Source organism: Capra hircus, chromosome 13 (genome assembly GCF_001704415.2).
Source record: "Capra hircus breed San Clemente chromosome 13, ASM170441v1, whole genome shotgun sequence".
In the NCBI taxonomy this organism is placed as follows: Eukaryota; Metazoa; Chordata; class Mammalia; order Artiodactyla; family Bovidae; genus Capra; species Capra hircus.
This window is the reverse complement of record NC_030820.1, coordinates 27,528,922-27,545,355: the sequence shown is the minus strand read 5'-3', so window position 1 is coordinate 27,545,355 and position 16,434 is coordinate 27,528,922. Positions and strand designations below refer to the sequence as shown.

Genomic DNA, 16,434 nt, shown 5'->3' with positions numbered 1-16,434 from the left:
AAAGATACCATGTGTACTTTTCCGTTAAACAGAGCTAACTCTCCCCCCTAAAACTAATACAGAATGGGGAAAAGCTCTTTAATTTCCTAAAGATGGGCTTTAAGATAGTGTTAGTCCTTAAAGGTAACTGGGAAGCATCTAAGATCTGTCCATCTAATGATGGTCTTGAAGATAAGGCTCATGAAGGCAGAGACAGTGTCTCATTTTTCTCTTGATATCAGCTCATGATGTGGACCTGGGATAAAGTAATAAATAAGAACCAGTTGGAATAGCTGGCCTGGACTGTTTAAGTCCCTGATTTGGGCATTTCTATGTGTTAATTAAATTACTGTTTTTTACAGTAATTCTATATTGGGGGTTACAAGTCTTATCCCCCAGTTTCCAGCTCATAACATCAGGCTTTAAGAGCATTATTGAATAATTGGCAGTTACCAATGTATTGTGTCTCCCAGCTCCAAACTCTCCCTTCTCTGAGCTGGAGGCTGGTGGAATGCAAGGCTGTCAACAGAGGGCGCCAGAGGGACACACCTCCACCCCAGGAAGACATCCTGTTCACCTTCTGGCCCTCCATGGCTGGTATTTGATGTTGGAGGCTGGTGGCCAGCCTGGAGGAGTCCAGCTGCACTTCCGGCCACTCTGTCCTCACTGGGGACAGTTTCTGCAGTCCAGCTCTGGCCCCACCTTCTGGAATGTCTTCCCCCACACGAGGTTGTTGTTGTCATTGGTTGTTGTGTCTGACTCTGCGACCCCACGGATTGCAGCACATGAGGTAGCCACAGCCTCGCTGAAGGGGGCCAACTCTTAGCCTTGGGTTTAGGGGTGGGATTGGGGTGGCCCCTGCCTTGGTCCTCTGTCCCTTTACTGTCCCCTCTCCTTCAGCCAAGACGTCACGGTTGCAGCCTCTGTAGCCCTCGGATGCTTTTTACCCTGGTCAGTAGCTCAGCGCCTTCTACTAATTACCAAGCCTTCACATTAAATTGTCCTCAGATACAGTGCTGGGAGGATGCTATATCAAACAATGAACCGCCCAAGATGCTGCTGGTGGGAAGCAATCGAGCTGGGCTTCAAAGCCAGGAGATCTGGAACCAGAGGACACACTCCAAACTTCCACGCTAAGTTGTCTCAAACATTTAGGAGAAAATTCAGGTTAACTTGCCCTGTGGCCTGGGCACCACTCATGCCACAGGAAGTACTTACTTACCTAGAATCTCACTCAATGGCAAAAAATAATAGTGTTAGAGGGGGAAGGTACTCAAATGCCCCTCCTCAAGTATGGTTCCCAGGTGGCGCTAGTGGTAAAGTGCCAGTGCAGGAGACAGAAGAGATGCAGGTTTGATCCCTGGGTGGGGAAGACCCACTGGAGGAGGGCAGGACAGCCCACTCCAATATTCTTGGCTGGAGAACCCCCATGGACAGAGGAGCCTAGAAGCTACAGTCCATAGGGTTGTAAAAAGTTTGTCATGACTGAAGCCACTTAGCATGCACAAAACCACACACCACCATAGATTTTAATATTTTAGATCACTTTCACACAGGATTTGACCCAAACAGCTCTGTAGAGGTGATAAGGCATATGTTTTTATTCCTATAGATACAGAAACTGAGGCCCAGAGACACTAAAAATTTACATGCACAGTTGTACTTAAGTCTCCCGACTCCCAGCTGGGACTTTGTAATACTACTGTCTTGTCTTGAAGCTTAGTTACTCTGGAGTCCATATGACCAAGAGACTGAAAACTGGATCTCGGAAAGACCCCCGTCCTAGTCCTTGGAGCCTGTGTGCCCTAACTAGAGAGTCTGGGTGCCACAGTGAAAGGTCCGGCATGATGCAACCAAGACCTGACACAGCCAGCTAAATAAATAAACAAAAGAGACAGGCAGAGTGGGACGTCACACACACAGAGGAGAAGGTGTCGTGAAGACTGAGGCAGAGATCAAAATGACATGGCAACAAGCGAAGGAATGCCTGCAGCCTCCAGAAGCTAGCAGAGGTGAGGCCCAGAAAGAGGCCAAGAACAGATCCCCTCCAGAGCCTCGGGAGGGCACACAGCCCCCCGTTGCCACCTGAACTGTGACGCCAGCTCAGGTCCATTCAAGGGACTCATTTCCGATTTCTGACCCTCAGAACTAGGAGAGAATAAATTACCATTATTTTAAGCCACCTAGTTTATGGTAATTTCATCGGTCTCAGGAAACTAACACACTGAAAAATTCAAGTTTAAGTTTCTTATGTGACTGGAAAAGATCTACATGATTGATCCTTTAACGACACTGATTTGAGCTGTGCATGTCCACTTATACTTGGAGTATTTTCGGACTTATACTTGGAGTGTTTTCAGTGGTAAGTTTTACAGTAATGCATGACCCCTAGTTGGTTAAATCCTCAGATGTGGAAACTTGGATACAGAGGAACTGCATAGGTGGAAAGTGGACTATAAGTTATATTCAGATTTTTTACCATGCCAAGAGTCAGTGTCCCTAACTGCGGAGTTGTTCACGGGTCAACTGTAAAGCTGCTGCTGCTAAATCACTTCAGTCGTATCCGACTCTGTGCGACCCCATAGACGGCAGCCCACCAGGCTCCCCCATTCCTGGGATTCTCCAGGCAAGAACACTGGGTGGGTTGCCATTTCCTTCTCCAATGCATGAAAGTGAAATGTGAAAGTGAAGTCATTAAAATTCAGAATTTTAAGTACATTCAGGATGAAAACACGAGCTACAGATTAGAAGACATTTGCAAAATAATATTCTACAAAGGACTTATATCCAAATATAGAAAGAACTCTTTCAAATGAAAGAAAAAAGACCAACAACTGGTAAATGAGCCATTAAAAAGAATGAAATAATGCCATTTGCAGCAACAGGGTTAGACCTGGAGATCATCATATTAAGTGAAGTCAGAAGAAAAAGACAAATATCATATATCGCTTATAAGCAGAATCTTAAAAAAATACAAATGAACTTATTTACAAAACAGAAACAGACTCACAGACTTAGAGAATGAATTTATGGTACCAGACAGGGAAGGGTGGGAAGGAGGGATAGACTGGGAGACAGGGATTGATGTATATACACTGCTATATTTAAAACAGATAACCAACAAGGGCCTAATGTATAGCAGAGGGAACTCTGCTTAATATTCTCTAATAACCTAAATGGGAAAAGAACTTGAAAAAGAATAGATACGTGTATATGTATAATATAACTGAATCACTTTGCTGTACACCTAAAACTAACACACTGTTATTAATTAAGCATGTGCTGCATGGGCTCAGTGTGTTGGATTCTTTGCAAGCCCCTGGACTGTAGCCTGCCAGCCTCCTCCATCCATGGGATTTCCCAGGCAAGAATATTGGAGCAGGTTGCCATTCCTTTCTCCAGGGGGGATTTCCACAATCCAGGGATTGAAGTCGTTGTGTCTCTTGTATCTCCTGCATCTGCAGGCGGGTACTTTACCACTAGCACCATCTGGGAAGCCCATTAATAGTTGATTAACCATATTCCAATATAAAATTAAAGTTTTAAATGGCCAAAAGACTTGAACAGGCTTGTGAAAGACAAGGATGTCCAACTGACCGATAAGCACATGAAAATGTACTTAGTGTCACTGGACAATTGGGGAATGCAAATTAAAATCCCAAAGAGGCAAAAATATACCACTATGCTCCAGTCGCCACGAAATGTTGGTGAAGATATGGGATAGCTAACACTCTCATATACTGCAGGTGAGAGTGCGTGAGTGCGTGCTCAGTCGTGTCTCTTTTGCAACCCTCTAGACTGTAGCCAGGCTCCTCTGTTCATGGGATTTCCCCACACAAGAATACTGGAGAGGGTTGCCATTTCCTTCTCCAGGAGATCTTCCCGACCCAGAGATACAGCCCAAGTTTCCCAAGTCTCCTGAATTGCAGGCAGATTCTTTACCACTGTACAACCTTTGATACAACTACTCAGGAAAACTATTTGATAATACTTACTAAAGCCAAACATTAATACACACACACTCTAATCCAGAAATTCCACTCATGAACAGAACATATACACAAGATACAGTGTGCTTATGTCTACCTAAAGACATAAACTAAAATTACAAGAATACCCATCAACTGTAGAATGGATAAAATAATTGCAGTATATTTACATAATGAAATAATATAGAGCAAAGAAAATGAATGAACTCTTGTACCCAACAAGAGGAATGAATCTCACAGACCTAATGCTGAGCAAAAGCTTGATACAAAATGATACGCATTGTATGATTCCATTTATATGAAGTTCAGGAACACAGGAAACCAAGCTCTGGTGATAGTGGTTAGTTAGACTTACGGTGTCCTTGGGAGATTATCTGCTGGGAGGGACCTCAGTGGAGCTGAAAATGTCCTAGATCTTAACCTGGCAGAGGGTGGTTTTATAGGGATGTAGACATAAGTAAAAGAAATTCATTGAAGTTAACACTTAAGATTTATGTTCTTTACTATATATGTTAGATCTTCATTTAAAAAACATTAAATTTTTATTTTAAAGAAATGGCAGAAAGTAAGTAAGGTTAATGCATCACACTTAAGAGTCAGGAAACCTATATGGCATTCATGCTTCACTAAAACACAACCTCATGAAAATTGATTTTCCTCATTTGCAAATTTGGGACATTAATACCTATCAACTTCCGATAGCAATTAACAGCATTAGATAATGTATAAGTATTCTTGAGTTCCTATATAAGAAGCCTCATATAAATATACGGCAATGTTCTTGGTGGCACATTTCAAGATCTCATTTTCACTTAAGTAATCTCTTACAAATACTACCTCCTCTAAGTTACAATTGCTAAAATCCATGAAGTAAATGAAAATGGAAACTTGAGTTATGCCAGCCACAAAGTGATAAACTGAGTCTAGAGTAAGGCTTACTTCTATTCTTTCCATGACCCCTCTGATGGGTGATCGTCACAAAATGAAAAGTTCATATTTATACTTATTAATCTTCCTGAAGGATTCCAGAATCAACTGACAGGATTTTCAATTCCAGAGACTCCAATCAAAGATTATAAACAGCCTCAAGCCATAATACTATCCCACTTATCTCCTTTTTGAGGGTTATTACATATATAACAGCCAGGTTATAGTCATTATATATGCACACAGTGTGGTTCAAATCATATAGTTCCTGGAAATCTGAGCCATCTAATGTGGTAGCACTAGCCACATGTGGCTATTAAATATGTGAACTTGGCTAATCTGAATTGGTTTGTCCTCTAAGTGTAAAATACACACTATTTTCAAAATAGTGTACAAAGAAAAAGAAATGTAAATTGTATCACTGAGTATTTTTATATTGATTACATATCAAAATGATAATATTTTTAATATATTGTGTTAAATAAGATGTATTATTCAAATAAATTTAACTCATTTTTACTTCTTAAAAATGTGGCTAATAGAAAACTTTAAATTCCATACATGGCTTGCATTATATTTCTATTGGACAGCAGGGCTCTAAATAAAGATGGAGATCTTTTTAACACTGTTCTTCTCAGGACAGAGTTTTCAGAAAAGGATTTTTAAAAATTAGGGTTACAGTTGCTTATATATTCTCTGGCCAAATTACCTGCCTATATCAGAGATTAAAACCTAATCTTTATCTATAATCAACTGAATTTTAGAATGGTCATATGATAAAATATTTGGCCTACCTGAAGTCATGAAATATTTGACCAGTTTTCCCTGAGATTTAATAATATGTGAACCTGTGGTTCTAAAATCTTTGGGGATACCTGAACGATTGAGACAGAGAAATGACCTTAATACATCTCCTGTAGGATTATGCAGAACACCCCTACATAAAAACTCAAAAACAACATACTTTACGGACTTCCCTGGTGGTCCAGCTGTTATGGCTCTGCACTTCCACTGCAGGGCGCACAAGTTCCCTGGTCAGTGAACTAAGATCTTGCCTGCTGCACGGCAGGCAAAAAAACCAAACCAAACCAAACCAAATACCAAACAAAACACTGCTACAAACTGAATTATGTGCCCTGCCCCCAAACTCCTATGTTTCAACATCGGAGTTTCAACCCCCAAACATGATGGTACTAAGAGGTAGGGCCTTTGGGAGGTAATCAGGTTTTGGATGAGGCCAAGAGAGTGGGGCACTGATGATGGGATTATAAGAGATCAGAACTCTTTCCACCGTGAGAAGGTCACTGTGAGAAGGCAGCTGTCTACAAGCCAACAAGAGAGCCCTCACCAGGAACTGATTCTGCCAGACCTGAATCCAGGGCTCCTAGTCTTCAGAACCATGAGAAAGTCAATTTCAATTGTTGAAACCACTTCATCTATTGCATTTTGTATGGCAGCTCAAGCAACTAATATCTACCACTTAAAGCAATCTCTAATTAAACATCATTATTAATCTTTTGTTCTGGTTTAGTCGCTTAAGTCGTGTCCAACTCTCTGGGACCCCATGGGCTGTATCCCGCCAGGCTCCTCTGTTCATGGGATTTCCCAGACAAGAATACTGGAGTGTGTTGCCATTTCCTTCTCTAGGGGATCTTCCTGGCCCAGGGGTTGAACCAGCATCTCCTGCATTGGCAGGCGGATTCTTTATCACTGAGCCACCACGGAAGCCCTCTTATTTAATCTTTTATTAATGGTAATTTTGAATATATTACCTTTTTTTGTTATATAAAGGCATGGTGATTTGTACAATGTGGAGAATAAACAAATATTTGTTGATTTTCTCTACCTGTTAATAGGGACAGGCCTGATCTATGGCCTCAGTAGCCCAACTTGCTCATAGACCATTTCTGTTGAGCCAGGAAGAAGGGTCAAGAAGAACACTCATTATTTTAAAACATTATCACAATGAAATATCTTTTTTTAACTATATACAAAATATTTTCTTCAGCAAACGGAATTCATATTCCCACTTGAACTGAAAATGCTAAGTTGTTAATATCCCCCTAGGGATCTGCTTCTTGGTATGGTACCTTCAACGATTTTATCATAGCAAACATAATAAAGTCTCATTTTATGCTCCAAGGCATGAACAATCCTGAACGTCCTTCAATCAGTACAGTCCTCAGCCTGTGGCTTCTGGAATAACATTTTTAAAGGCACTAAAAAAAGAAAGAAAGGGTCTCTGCCCAGGGGACAGAATCAGGTGCTTTGTTTCTTTAGAAAGCTTCAAAACACCTTCAGGTACATGGTTTTAAAGACAAAACAAAACAGTAGAAAACCAAATAGAGTAGTTGACCAATCCTTGTTATCACTTTAATCCTTTCTGCTACCTTTTAGAACTCCAAAAAATGTATACAATTTTGTTTGTCCTACACGTATCTTCTAGGAAAGAGCCCTGAACTCTGAATATAATCTCCAAGGAGACAGTGAGCAAAAGATTAAAAACCTCTTATTTAAGGGTTCATTTTAGGGAACAGAAGGAACACTCCTCTTTGTTTTTGGGGCCCTGCTGCACTGGCATGCGGGATCATAGTTCCTTGACCAGGGATGGATCCTGAGCCTCCCGCAGTAAGCGTGGAGTCCTAACCACCCGACCACCAGAGAAGCCCCCTGAACTGTCCTTTTTCTCACTTTGAAACCAGCCTCCCCACTTATTACATATATACATACAGCCTAACATAAGACCTCAGAAGGTATACCAGGCTCTGCTTCTGCTGTTTGATGGGTTATCTGGTTCCTTGATTTCCTGGTGTGAATATGCTTATGCAGGTTGCCTCCAACTTACCTCTTTCTCTTAGGTGTCCCTGTTAAATAAGAGCGGATCCTGGGGCTTCCTTGGTATTTCCATGGTCAAGAATCTGCCTGCTAATACAGGAGACACGGGTTCCATCCCTGATACTGGAGGATCCCACATGCTGCGGAGCAACTAAGTTTCACAACTACTGAGCCTGTGCTCTAAAGCCTGGGAACTGAAACTACCGAGCCCTTGAGCTGGTGCTCCAGAACAAGAAAAGCCATTGCAAAGGGAAGCTTGAGCACCAAAACTAGAAAAAAAAACCTGCCCAGCAAGGAAGACCCAGTACTGCCAAAAATAAATAATACACAAAATTATAAAAAAGGAAAAAGAGTGAGTCCTGAGCAGCTGCCTCCTCATTTGCATGAGACTGGCAGTGTTACCACATTTATCAACATATTCTCCCCCTTTATTTCCTCTCCACTCTTTTGAGGTCACTTGAACTAGTCACACTGCTGGTTCCGACGTCCATCTCTTTACTCTCCTTGTATTTGTGTCTAGAGATGACCAGTTTGGTGGCGGTACTTTTCAAGCTTATCAGATCACATTTCTGACCTGCCAGTCCCCGCTAGTATAGAATTCTCTTCCATTCCCACAATAAAGTTGTTTTGAAAAAGCAATGGAGTACTCTTAGCTCCCTAGACAAGAATACAATATAAAACTAACACAAGCTTTCCATTCCTGCCGATTATTCTGGCTTTAGCACACCCAATGGCAGAGCCCTCTGCACCTGCCTTGGCCATGTCTTCCCTAAGAGTCAGAAGAGAGGTGGGGCACCCACTGACGTCGCACTGCTCACCCTATCCACCCTCTCCAAGCCCCACATTCGAAGTTCTCTCCCTGAACTTAACTCCCAATCTTCCTACATCCCTCCTCGCATTGGAGTAAAGAACTGAAGCTCACTCTTTTCCATACTCGTCTGATCAGTAAATTCTAAAATCTCTTTTCCTTGCAGAGCTCAGATGGGTAAGTTTTTGGGTTTTGGTTGATTTTTCTTCCCCCCTAAAACTTGCCTGAAACCAGTGTCTGGCCCTCCGACACCCTGAATCTCATGGCGAGAGGAGTGGGCTGGCTAGAAGGGTCGCCGACACCCAGAGCCGTTGAGAACAAGATCGGCCCCGGGAAGATGCAGGCGAGCTCGGAGCCGGGAGCCAGGCCCCCCCGGGCAGCCGCACCCCGACTCGCCGGCCCCCAAGGCACCGGCGTCGGGATCCCGGCGTCGGGATCCCAGCGCCTGGCAGAGCCGGCGGTCCCCGGGGACGGGTGGGCCGGCCGGGCCGAGGGCGCTGCGCCGCGGCCTCTGGCTCCTCCTCCGGGCGCCGCGCGGCCAGGCCGGTGGGTGGCGGCTGCCCGGGCCCCGGGGGATGGCGGCGGCCGCGCTCCGCCAGCAGGTGGCCCCGGGGTCCCGGCGGCGCCGCCTCCTCCCGGCGCCCCTCCTCCCGCGGGGGCGGTCAGCGCCCCGACCCGGCTCGCACCCTGCCGCCGCCGCCGCCGCCGCCCTCGGCCCGCCCGCCGCGTCCCCGGGGCCGCGCTCGCCGCCGCCGCCGCCGCGTCCGAAGCTGTACCCAGGCCGGCCCGCGGCGAGCGCCCAGGGCGCCGGCAGCCCCGGCCCGCCCTCCCCGCCCCCAACTCGCTCCCCAACGGAAAGTTCGGCTCCGGCGGCGTCTAGCCCGGCAGCCGGGGATGAGCCGGGGTCGGGGGGCGAGCTGAGCGGCGGCCAGGAGGGGGCAACTTCGCCCGGGAGAGCGCCTCCCGCCCGGCCCCGCCGGCCGCAGCCCCCGGGCGGGCTCGAGTGGTTTTTCCCTTGCTTGTGCCTCCCCCCTGCGGATCCAAGAGACGGACCTTGGTCCCCGCGCTCCCGCTGCCGGGTGACAAGAGCCAGCGCCGCCGCCGCCGCCTCGGCCGCCGCTCGCTCTGTCCCTCCGCCCGGCCGCCCCCGGCCGCAGCCCCTGCCCTGCCCGCCCGCCGCACCATGGAGTTCTCGGAGAGGAAGCGGAGCAGGAAATCCCAGAGCTTCAAACTGGTCAACCGAGGTAAGCGGGGCCGGGCCGGGCCGGGCGGGGGGCGTGCGGGCGGCCGAGGGAGGACTTGGCCGCCGCGTAAACAGCCCCCGGCCCGCGGTGCGGCCAACTCCGAGGGCCGGGGCTCCTGGTACACCCCCCCAACCCCCCCGGGTCCCCTCCCCGAGTCGGGCTTCGGCCGCACACACGCCGGGCGGCGAGGAAAGTTGTGCGGCTGGGGGTGAGGGGGGGAGGCAGGATGTGATTCCGCGTAAACAAGTCGGAGGGCACATCAGGAAATTAGCAAACAATGACACTTGGGGAGCGGGGAGCCTTCTTTGGTATTCTTCTCCTGTGGCTTGGCGGCCGGGTGGGGGAGGACGCGTCTCCATGAGGCCGTGCGGACACCCACCCGGACCAATGGTCGTGGTGGTTTGGGGTTGGTTTGCTTTTTCCGCCCCCCTCCTACAAAAAGAAGGAGAAAAGGTGGTGGTGGCTGTTGTAAGATCGAGAAAGAAGCTCATTAGGTGTCCAAGCCCAGAGAAGAATTGTTGACATGCAGCATCTTTCCCGGATATGTCATTTGGGCAGGAAAGATGTTTTCGAATAGATCACGTAACAGTCAGATAAGTTATCATTAAAAAGAAAAACAAAAACAAAAACAAAAAATCCAGCCGGTAGCTGACGATTTAACAGGTGTACACCGCGGTCTCTGGACTTCGGTTTATTTTATTAGGGGAGAGGAAAGTTGAATAGTCCTGCTTGTGTTCAGTGACTTGTTAAAGAGTCTTTATTTTTCCTGATTTGACTTTTCATAAAACGATAATGTAAGGGCAGACAAAAAATTATGTCTATCAAAATGCATCGTGTCACCTTAAATTAGAGGCAGGTGACTTTTTCTCCCTGTCATGTCACAAGTCGTAATATTGAGTTTAGAATAATCCTGTTGAAGTGTCGTCTTTAAATCAGCTTGAAGTCAAAACCAAACCAGAGAACCTGTCCACTTTGTTCCTCTGTTGTAGTATCTAGCATTGGCATCAGACTAGAGAGCAAGGCGATTGTTTTAACAACCTGGAGAAGTCACATGTTAGCTGATGAAAATTAGAGGGCGATTGCAATTTCCAGCTAAGCTAACTATGGTGTAGATTCAATAAAGCCTGCTTTCAGTTAGTCTGAAACTGATTTTGATTATAGACATTTTGAAGATCTACTCCTATCTGTTAACTCCGATTTAGTTTGGATACTGTTTGATGAAAAAAGTCTGGCGTAGCTGTACATATTCAAAATATTTGGCTTTGCTTTTTACTCTGTACAGTTTTTTTTTTTTTTCCCCAGCAGTGTTGATTACTCAGTCATTTGTACTTTAAAAGCACCTCCATTTGTGACTGGCCTGTTGGTCTATCTGATTCATTCTGGAATCTAGGTGGCTTTCTTATTTATGACCTCAGGGAACTTACTTTGTTGTTCAGTTGCTGAGTTGCCTCCGACTCTGCGACCCCATGGACTGCAGCATGCCAGGCTTCCCTGTCCTTCCCTATCTCCTGGAGTTTGCTCAAACTTATGGAACTTACTACTTTATCTTAAAAGTGAGATAAGTTTTGCAGACCTTGTTCTGGGAGGGCTAAGGCCCCCAAAAGGGAATCACTGTTAAGAAGGATTGTCTAGTTTCTTACTTAAGCAATCCTACTTTTTGGAAACAGTTGCCAAAGTGCAGTAGCCTCTTTAGAGAAGCTTGTAAAATACTGTATTTTAAAGTCTGACTGACATAGCAAGTCTGTCTTTTTCCTTTTTTTAAAAAAAAATTACGGGTCTGATTTTTCTCTCTGCTCTGCAGGTGCATTTTTAGAACTTAAACGATTGTATGTTGAAGTGTGGTAGCCGAATGCAAGACTTGCTTTCTTATTCCAAATTATACTATATTTGAAGTAACAAATCAGTATTTTTCATGTGTGCTTGCCTGCAAGCTGCTCAAAGGCTAGGATTTCTCTGGATAAACTAAGAGTACCAGGTAACTCTGAAGCGTACTATCATCTACTCATGCAAATAGCTTGTGGAGATAAATTTGGAATCTTCTCCTGGTCTATGATTGGGCAAGGTTTTTTCTTTTCCTTATAAAAATACTTGTCATTTGGAAGAAAAGAAGCGTGGTATGTAATTGGCATCTGTGGACTAAATTTCCTGTGAAAACTGTGTGATCAAGCAGAGCTGTTTTCTAAAGTCAAAATAATAATTTCAAGTTTGTGTACTTCTCCAGAGTAAGCAGAGCAGTAGAGATTACCAGTGACTGCAAATTCTGTGATGAACTTCAAAAAATTATAAAGTGTAGCTTACACATAATGTATATAATGAGATTCTCGCCTTTCTTGCTTATTCATATCTTGCAGGTCATTAGAATTCTAATTTTTGGCTGTTTTCTCACCCCAGATTATCACCATGAGGTCTATAAGATCTCAGACTTCAGCAGCGATGTTAATGGGGAGGCCAAAGAGACACAACCCATTTTTTTAGGTAGGTTCTTATGTCAATTAATTTCTCAGCAAAACAGTGTGGCCATTTGCAATTAGGGGGAAGGGGGGAAAAAAAAAGATTGTGCCAGAATGGGAAATGTCTGCCACCGCTTAATGTATGACATTCTTTTCAAGACCTTTTATTTTACAGATTGCCAATAGAGCCCTTATTAACATGGCTAAAAGTTGTAATTTCAGACATAAATGTTTATTAGTGTCTACACACAGTGCTAATTATCACTCACTCCCGGAGCCAGAAGCTGACCGTGCAGTTTTGTGGCTCTGTGTTCACCCCATTTACATCGCATATTCGCTGGCATGCTTCATTGGCAATAGTTTGTGTAATTGGGGTATTACATCTTTGACATCTGGATAACAGAAATTCAATTTCCAGAAAGCTGCTATTTGTTTGGTTTTTGCCTCCTCCTTGGGTGGGGTAGAGAATTAATATGCTGTCTGATGATAATGTCCCTTCACCGTTGTGGCCTGATTGCTAATCCTGCCATGAAAAAATTAAATTAACTCTCCAGCCAAAAAGCAGAAGGAAAAGGAAAGTGTGATGGTCCGCTGAACCACCTCTAGGTAGGACTGGTGATCATGGAGCCGCTCCTTGTTCATCTTCCCAGCTCTGTGCTCACTTCGCACCATGTCAGAGAAGGGAGGCCAGTGCTCTCACCACCCTCCTTCCTGAGCCACCCCAGGGTCAAGTGGAGCAAAGCAGCACCTTGGAGGCCCTCCGACAAGAGGAACTGCGTGATGGATGAGTAGGTTCTCTAAAATGCTGCCGCTCTGTCCACGTGTGGTTTTTAGTACAGAAACTGTACCCAAGGGGCCTTGCCCATGCAGTTTGTTACTTGTAGACCATAAGCCAAAAAGGCTTCCCCGATAGCTCAGCGGGTAAAGAGTCCATCTTCAATGCAGGAGACAGAAGAGGCACAGGTTTGATCCCTGGGTCGGGAAGATCCCCTGAAGAAAGAAATGGCAACCCACTCCAGTATTTTTACCTGAAAATTCCCATGGACAGAGGAACCAAAAATGAAACAAATTAGGATTTTGCCACTAAGGATGAAGCACCTGTGAGGTCGGAGTGGAGGACAAATCATGGCACTGGGCCTCCACGGTACCCTTTCCCAGCACCTCCGAGAGCCTGAGTGGCTGTGTGAGAGCTGGGTGCCCCATGAGGAAGCAGAAGTGAGAGACAATCCTGGCAAGAGCCACTGAAAGCAAGGGCCAGAATGGCCGTGTCTCTGGGGAGAGTTGATAGGTCATTAAAAAAATTTTTTTTCAATTGGAAGATAATTGCTTTACAGTATTTTATTAATTTCTAGTGTGAAAAGTGAAAAAGTGAGTGTTAGCTCTGTATCTGACTGTTTGTGACCCCAGGGGCTATAGCCCGCCTGTCTTCTCTGTCCACAGGATTCTCCAGGCAAAAGTACTGGAGTGGGTTGCCATTCCCTACTCCAGGGGATCTTCCCAACACAGGGATCGAACCTGGGTCTCTTGCATAGCAGGCAGATTTTTTACCATCTGAGCCACCAGGGAAGTGCAACTACGTAAATCAGCTATAATGTATACATATATTCCCTCCCTCTTGGACCTCCTCCTGCATCCCACCCATCTAGGTAATTACAGAGCACTAATCTGAGCTCGCTGTGCTGTACAGTAGCTTCCCACTAGCTATCTATTTTACACATAGTAGGTCTTTTGGAAGCAAGATGGGTGCTCAGATTCAGGATACCGCTAGTTAAAACAACAAGGAAGCCAGGCAGTTGAGGGTTCTCTTGATCTTGCTTGAAGGAAGAGAAAGGGTGGGTGGCAAAGGACTGAGAAGTCAAATGTGTACTAAATAGAGCAGGGGCCCCCAACTTCTGGGATCTGAAATGCCTGATGATTTGAGGTAGAGCTGATGTAATAATAATAGAAATAAAGTACCCAACAAATGGAGTGCGTTTGAATCATCCTGAAACCATCTCCCTGCCCCAGTCCCTGGAAAAATTGTCTTCCATGAAACCAGTCCCTGGTGCCAAAAAGGTAGGGGACCGCTGGAACAGAGGTAAAACAGGAGGGGAATGATGACATTTCTTCCACCAGCAAGCACCGAAGGTGTGTGGATCTTTCCATCCAGGCAGAGACTGTGGCTGGGGCCAGCACCGCTCTCAGCACCTGTTTTCTGTTCTGAGGGTCTAGAACCCAAAAGGTTCACAGTCAAGAGAGGTGCTGTGACCCAGGAGGAGAATATTCCTGGACTGCACTCTGTTCAGTTCCTTCCACTTATTCAGAACCCTGTATTTTCAGTTCCCTTAACTCGATCAGTCGGAATTCTATATCAAAGCATCACTCAATCTAGCCATTTGAAAGGAAGAACTTGCCAATTAGTAGAAAGAGGTACATTTATCATAAAAAAGGAACATCATATCCTTGGTTTAGTTCATCTCCAACACAGCAGGCTGCTCCCCCTGTCTGCTGGGTACTCGGAGAAGGGTGAGGATGCGATACAGCGGGTGGACTCCGGGTACGAGAGAGTGAAGGGTGTAGAGCAAGCAGGCGCCAGTGCTCGGGACTTGGTAAGAGGCAAACTCTCCAAGGGGCAGGCCTGGCTTCATCTTTCCTAGCTTGAGCCCAGGAAGGTAAGAAAACATCATTGTAAGGCCAGGCTTGCGATAAGTTTCTAAGTCGCTGTTGGTCACAGAGGCCTTAGACATCAAGAGACAAAAGATGGAACAGGATGAAAGTGCCTGGGTTATTCTCAGTCTTTTGCTCATTCTGGGGAAAGTGGGATATGGCTTCCATAGAACATTTCTATTTTGTGATCTTCAGGTCAATTTGGAAAAAAACAAAACCAGAAGAGCAAACGATTATGCAAACCTGATTTCTAGAGTAATTGAGAATAATTACTGATAACGTATGAAACACAGTTCTGTTGTTGATGGTGTCGTAAAGTGAACTTTTTTAGGTTATAGTTCTTTTATGCAAATGTCAGTCACGTTTGCTTTGTAAATGGTTTGAGTCCACCCGTGATATTACTCATCGTGGTGTAGAATTCTGCATGAGGTTGTGACACCCAAGGGAGATTGTTAGCAAAACAGCAGAAGCTGTTTGACCTGTGACACATTCCTTAAACAGGGCCTCTGGCATGCTGCATGGGACTTTCTGTGTTCAAATGTCCATGTGTCATACCTGATACTATCTGCACCTGTAAGATTACACAGTTCATGCCTCAGGGAAGGAGAGCGCGCCAGAATTTGGCAGAGGTTCCCACCTCAAATCAGTTTCCCTGGGATATTTTTAGGCTGTTGACTAAGGCAGCATATTCAGCAGGGTAGGATTGCTCAGTGGTGTGAACAACTTGACTGTGAGCTTTTTGTGCGTCCCTCCCACATGTTTAACTTGCTGACAGGGTCAGGAGAGATTACCCTGTGGACATGCACCTTGTCCGGCTGGCCGTGATGGGCCATTATGAAGATTTGAGTACTATTTTGGAGAAAATTTAATTCCTTTTGATCAATGTAACAGATTTTTCTGTTTTTTTTTTGAGAATATATGAAAAACTCAGCACTTTTTTGAAATGGGAGTGGTACTGGGAGCAACCAAAGAAGTGGATAGGACAGGGATCCTGCTCTCAATGATTAAAATCCAGCGGAACAGGGACTTCCCCTGGTGGTCCAGTGGTTAAGACTGTGTTTCCAATGCAGGAGGCCTGGGTTCGATCCCAGGTCAGAGAACTACATCCCACATGCCTCAGTGAAGACCTCATATGCTGCAACTAAGAACTGGTGCAGCCAAAAATATAAAAAATCCAGTTGAACAAATTCAGGACACAGTGAAGAAGCAAAATTCAGTCATCCGAACAACTGCCATAGTCTGAGCACTTCCTGTGTGCCCAGCGTTGAGTTGAGTCCTTGGCAAGAAGGGTCTCATTTACCCCTCCGAGCAAATCTCTAAGAGTCCTCACTATCTGTGTTTTGTAGACAAGACTAGAGGTGTTGGGCTTCCCTTGTGGCTCAGCTGGTAAAGAATCTACCTGCAATGCGGGAGACCTGAGTTCAATTCCTAGGTTGGGAAGATCCCCTGGAGAAGGGAAAGTCTACCCACTCCAGTATTCTGGCCTGGAGAATTCCATGGACTCTATAGTCCATGGGATCGCAAAGAGTCGGACGCAACTGAGCAATTTTCACTAG

The 16,434-nt window shown here is 45.3% G+C and overlaps 1 protein-coding gene across 5 annotated transcripts in view; it reads left to right on the top strand.

Moving 5' to 3' along the window:
* Window positions 9,291–16,434, top strand: part of BEND7 (BEN domain containing 7) — an 85,049-nt gene continuing 77,905 nt past the window's right edge. For 3 of the 5 annotated variants that reach the window (XM_018057123.1, XM_018057122.1, XM_018057125.1), the window contains exons 1-2: window positions 9,296–9,782; window positions 12,174–12,257. In XM_018057123.1, coding sequence (XP_017912612.1) covers window positions 9,722–9,782; window positions 12,174–12,257 — 145 coding nt within the window. In that variant the 5' untranslated portion in view covers window positions 9,296–9,721. Of the gene's footprint in view, window positions 9,783–12,173; window positions 12,258–16,434 lie in introns of all 5 variants that reach the window. The other 2 variants (XM_018057126.1, XM_018057124.1) reach the window with 2 other exon arrangements.